General features: G+C 34.4%; 1 protein-coding gene across 1 annotated transcript in view; it reads left to right on the top strand.

The window, feature by feature from the left end:
* Nucleotides 1-827: 827 nt before the first annotated feature.
* LOC149799319 (neuroligin-4, X-linked-like) overlaps nucleotides 828-6000 on the top strand; it is a 417548-nt gene continuing 412375 nt past the window's right edge. The window contains exon 1 of the mRNA XM_089958629.1: nucleotides 828-3696. Within this exon, the coding sequence (XP_089814755.1) occupies nucleotides 3252-3696 (445 nt within the window). The 5' untranslated portion in view covers nucleotides 828-3251. The remainder of the gene's footprint in view (nucleotides 3697-6000) is intronic.

Below are 6000 nucleotides of genomic sequence, written 5' to 3'. Positions count from 1 at the left end.
GATATGATTTGTACTCTGCTGGACATTGTACCTAGGTCCGCGATTTACCGCATTCATGGTCTTCCCTGCAGGCTTTAACACCACTATCCTCTGGACAACACGAGTATTTACAGGAAAGGATACGACTGAGTTGGAAACATAGTCACACTCTCCTTTAAATCTGTATTCACCCCAGATTCAGGATCAATTTATTCCAATTAATAGCGCTTATTGAAGGGTGTTGAAGCTTCTCGTATCTCCATCACAGATGAGATTGATACGTTAATAATGTGTTAGGCAGGCTCGTGCCAACTATCAAGGGCATTTACACCTATATAACTTGTATTTAGATTATCTGATGGGCACAGTTCTCTACGATTGCGGCTGTAATATGATTAACCACACAGGCATGGGACTTATATTGGGCATTATTGTTACACAACACATAATGAGTGAGATAGGTACTATGGTATTTGACAAAAACAATACGACGATACGAAAAATAAAAATGCATGAACAGGACTTACATTCTTGTTACCAAGACTACATCTAAAAATAATATTTTCATGTCATTATACTGTTTTACTTCCTTTTTCAAACGTTGGATCACAATGCTTTTGATTAAAGAATTATATAAATCAATTGCATGTTGACCTCATCAAAAATAATGCGCCGTGATCACAAACATTCAGGAACATAACCAAATTATGATGCTATGCCGAATTTTTTCTTGTATAATACTAGCCTAAAGTTTCACTTTTCATCCCGTCTCTGAGCAGAGCAACAAGCTTGACGCAATTATTGTTACGAGTAACACGTTTGGTCTAAATTCTTCGAATCGCGCCGTTGCCTATCAGTTATATGTGCTTAAGCTTGTGGAAATGATGGATACATGTAATTCAACTGGTTGTTTCAGATAGGAATTCTGGCTTTCAAATATATCAGGTATACAACTATATTCTTTTCACTTTTCCGGATTAATCGAAAAATTATGTTGTCTAGAGAAACCTTGCAGTGTGTATAAAGCTAACGCCAATCCAAATAATGTAAATTCTCTTGGATACATCTGTATTTGCAGAGTGTTAAAAACTGCAGTTTCAACTTAAGGATGACGGAAGTCTTTGCTGACTGGTAGAGATAAAGAGTATCAAAACAAAATTAGTATGCAGAAGCACAATGATTAATTTGGCAGGAAAAAATTGTCCAATTAGGATATCTGCATTCTGAATTTATTTGAAGCCAAAAACTCTCCTTATCGGCAAAATGGTTTGGTTCACACATACAACTTGAATAATCTTTACGCCATTAGTTAGCTGAAAATCTGAAATACATCAATCATCTGTTGTGGGAAAAGATGAATATAAATCAATGTGGTGCAATTTTCGACACAACAAGAAAGTATAAAAAAGATTCATACACTGAGCTGTTCAATTGTAACACGACTCCACTGCAGACGTAAAGTAGTTACGTAAATTGAAAACTGGTGCTGTATGAGAGAATTAGGAACTGCAAGAACCAAAGGAACCAATTTGTATTAACTACTTTTTTGGAGTATAGTAGGAACTATTGAACGTTATATTTCATTGTTGATAAAGTGTATATTCATAGTCATGGAAGTTTTAATATATTGAAAATGACATCGGTTATAGCGGAAGATTGTGCTGACAGTAAGACATCAAGCTTCGACTTTTTTTTATAACAGGAGCTAAGCGTGTGGATATTTGCCTCGATTCACTAATTCAATGCCTCTTAATTTTATTTGTAGATGGCAAACGTACTGCTTCATAAAACGATCATATACTGTGTAAAAATTCAGTATTTTGAAAAAAGGTAAAAGACAAGGGACAAAATTTTCAAAAAGATTAGGAGAAATTTATTGTAAATTTGTAAAAAGCGATAAGATCCCAGGTTTCTGTCTTAAACATAGAGGATAACAAAATTGATGGGTTTCGATTTCTATTTAATGACAAAATATAATGAGTTTTTAATTGAGTGATGCTGATCGTTACAAATATATCAGCAACTCCAGCTATTTCATTGATGTAAACGGTTTTATGTGCCGTAGAGCAATGTATGTGTAAGTGATGTTTTTGAGGATGGGCATATTTTGAAATTAATAAGTATTTTGTCATCCTAGATAAATTGTCTGCCAGTGATATAAAGAAGCTATCGGTATTAAATGTCCAATTCGATTTCTTTATCAACGAAGACTGGAATCAAAGAGTTTTATTTCATTTTGGTTTGGGGTTCTTCATTTTGTTTTTGACAGTTCTTAACCGTTGGTAAGCTTCATCGACTCTTCTAATAATATTCATTGGTGTTAATTCGCATCGTTTCCAAAGTGATCGGTCAAGATGGTCATGGTAGAATTGATTTTGGCGTCCTGAAAAAGATAATCCTAATGATTATGGTAATAGGATAACAATTAAGCAATATACTTAACATAATAAGGTTGATTCGTGAATTTATGCACGTTTGCTTGTGATTGGTAATCGATTTATAAGTAACGGAAACAACATTATTCAATGTTGAATAGCAAATATTCTTTTTAAGATATTGTATCATTTGCTAAAGAAATGTTGTAGGCAAAAGCGACATTGCGTTGTAAACAAAAGTATTTAATCTTATAGCAGTTTAGAATATTGTTTAACTGAACTCGTTGATTATTGCTCTCCTCATTACCCCTACCTTCTCCATGGACATTTATATCGAAAGAACCTCAATAACAGCACAGTGGTTTGACATTGAACATCATTTCCACTTTATATATATTCTTGAGGCAGATGGAAATGAGAGTTCGAACATAGTTGTTAAAGACTGATTATGTGTGAGTAATATCAGACTGACACAGACATGCATGTCTCCTGTAATAATATCAGAGGTTCTAATAAACTTCTGCGCAGGTCGATGGTTTGAAACAGTGTGCATGTATGTACTGTTGGGATCAGTGATTATCTGGTGTGCGAGATTCTTTAATTTTCGTGGAAACCAGTCAACATGTCCAAGTGTGGTTTAGCCATTATGTGATGACACACGTTCAATAGCATTTAGGCATAGGTATATGTAAATGGTCCAATAAGTAATATATGATATCCTTAGATGGAATTTAGATATCCATTGTTTTGCTAATCACATATCAGAATTAAATTGTATCTTTTAGTTCCCCCGTACTATCAATCAATCTGTCCAGTTACATTTTATGTCTTGGAAAGTCCTTCTTACATTTTAGTTTCGACTACTAAATGTAGTTGCATTAAATTAGAACAATAACAATGGGATATTTCCGAGGAAAATGCTTAGTTTTCATACTTTTGTGCTGCATTACAAATACTTCTGACCACGTGATTATTCGCAAAGTTGGGAAAAAGATCGTGGAAACAAAATATGGTCGAATACAGGGAGTTCTTGTTGGATTTTATGAAGAGTACAAGGTAAAGGCAATACATGCTTTTTTCTACGTTCCTTATGCATCTTTGAGGGGAATTCGTGGACATCTACTTCGGTTCATGCCACCAAGTTCGTCTTCGAAATGGAAATACTTGAGAGACGTTTCCATGCAAAATGCGTCTGTTTCCTGCCTGCAGAAGCGACTGGACGAAAGGGAATTAAAAGAGACATTGCCATATGAGGTCAGACGTAAGTTAAAGAGACAGGCAGAAAGACTCAAACACCAAGATGAAGATTGCCTCAGCCTGACTGTCTATGTACCCAGTCAAGGTAGGCAATGATGCATAACACTACAAATAATCATAATGCTGTTAAAGACATTGTGTGTATGTATTAAACCCTTTCCATCTAAAACAAAATGTCATCAACAAGGTATTTCGTAGACAATTGTCATCAACAAATTCTAAATATTTATTTGCAGTTTCTTTGCATGTGAGGTAAAAAACATTTGATTCGTCCAATCAAACGGACACGTACTTTGCAAATGAATTATTTTGTTAAACGAAATACTTTGCAAACATGAGAATGGAAACAAAGCGTTATTTGGCATCAAAACCGTTCCTATGAAAAAGCGTTGCATTCCGAATTTCCACTTCTATCATGAAAGCAAATACAATTTGAACAACAACTCAATAGCAACTAAGATACATATTGCAGACAGTACAATAAACCTGGTATATTAGATTCGATATTTCCTAAATATAGAGCCTTATTGACTGAATGTTTTCGGTACTCAAAAATATTATTGTTTTAAAATTAAAATAAAAATTAAAATAAAAAATGAAGCCAAAAAGCTGCAAGTCCCACACACAAATTCATCACTAATGCTATAGATTTCTTCATGGTTTCCATTGCAGCAATTCCGAGCAAATATTGAGGTTCAGATGGCTAAATAATGCATGTCTAACAACGGGCTACACAACTGGCCCAACCAAATTTTGTTCAACTAAGTTTGTTCAATTAATGTTCCATGGACGATCATAAGCATATTTATTTCTTACTCCAACTTTTAGTATATTTAATACAGATTTTAGTTATGTTAATTTTACCTCATCCTCAATAAATTTGAATACTGGCAAGAATTGAACAATCCATCAAGCGCCTTTTGCTTCCCTATTGGTGGAACACTCAGAAAATAGTATAGCTATATATGAGGTTTTACACTATTATTTACATAAAATATTATGTAGAAGCAGTTCCCTGGGCAAATTGAAGGCGGGGTCTGAGCTGAGGCATTACGTTAACCAGTATTTCATATTACAACATATCGTTTCTAAACAGACGATGGAGTGACTGGTTTCGCTGTTATTAGCGGAGCTGGGTAGACTAAACTGCAATCGATACGACTGAACAATTTGAAAGTCGGAACGTGTGACATTTGGGATTTGAATCCTGAAAATATTAATTGTATTGAGGTATGAATGCATGCACTCTGCTCTCAGTTATAGAGACATCGGGTTGTCATCGAACAATTTTGTCACGTTACAATGATGCTTGCGTTGTCTTACACTGAGCTACGTTCTCTCACTTGAAACAGACCTAATCTGAATATTTCCCGTTCAAATACATCCTCTTATCTTTCAACCTTCCAGAAAAACAGCTAGAGTGATCAGCACAAATTATAAGAGGACTACGAAAGAAAGCTTGCAATAAATTAATTATTTCCATGTTAAAAATTTAAATTATAAAATCATTATAATTACCAAATATTTAAAGTACAGAGGCAGACTACTGAAGTGGATGCTTTTATTTTGTACTGATGTGTATTTATGACAATAAATGATCATACCTGAACCTGTCATGGAGTTTATTAAATCTTCGTATCGTAATCTAAAGATACCAATTAAGAACCATGCATCTCTTCCCAAATTACTAAGGCTATTATTCTACACCTTTTGAAGTAAAAGCAAGCATGTTCGCCTTCCGTAATCAACCGTAATCAACCCAGTTCCCAACAAACATGCCATATCCAGTATCACTCTCATAGAATCCATTTTATATCAAATATGACACCGAAGGGTCGGAACAGTTAATATATCGCTCGTTCTGTATTTTAAATATCCACCTGTGAATGATTAAAGATAATGATTCCTTTTCTTCGTCATCTTGAATCATGTAAATCTTTGAAAATTTCTGTTATAGAAGTGTTTGTCATGTGAGACAAAATGATAGATAACGGGAAGAACGATTAAACTAAAAACAAAATGCATATTGATCTCACATTATGTCACATTTATGATTTATAGAGATGGATGCAAGTGTGATATGGCATCATGGTAAACATGAGCTTGAACGACCGAATGCTAGTGGAAGCACGTAAAGAGGTAACAGTCGATTTAACTGACACATTTGCTTGATATTGTACGGATGCATCTCATTGCATCTCATACACTATGCTACTACAAAGCTCAGTTTTGTGTGGAAGTAACAGCAAGGATTTAAATGTCATATATGTGTTACAAAGGTAATATAGCCTCCTTGGAAAAGCAATAGACGCAAAATATGTTTCTGAATGAACGAAAAGTTACCACAGGCCTAGTTATCTTTGAAAAATATTATATGCACTTTTACAAT

The sequence above is a fragment of the Sinohyriopsis cumingii genome, chromosome 5, assembly GCF_028554795.1.
Source record: "Sinohyriopsis cumingii isolate HCF-2022 chromosome 5, ASM2855479v2, whole genome shotgun sequence".
Lineage (NCBI taxonomy): Eukaryota > Metazoa > Mollusca > Bivalvia > Unionida > Unionidae > Sinohyriopsis > Sinohyriopsis cumingii.
This window is presented reverse-complemented; position numbering and strand designations above follow the sequence as displayed.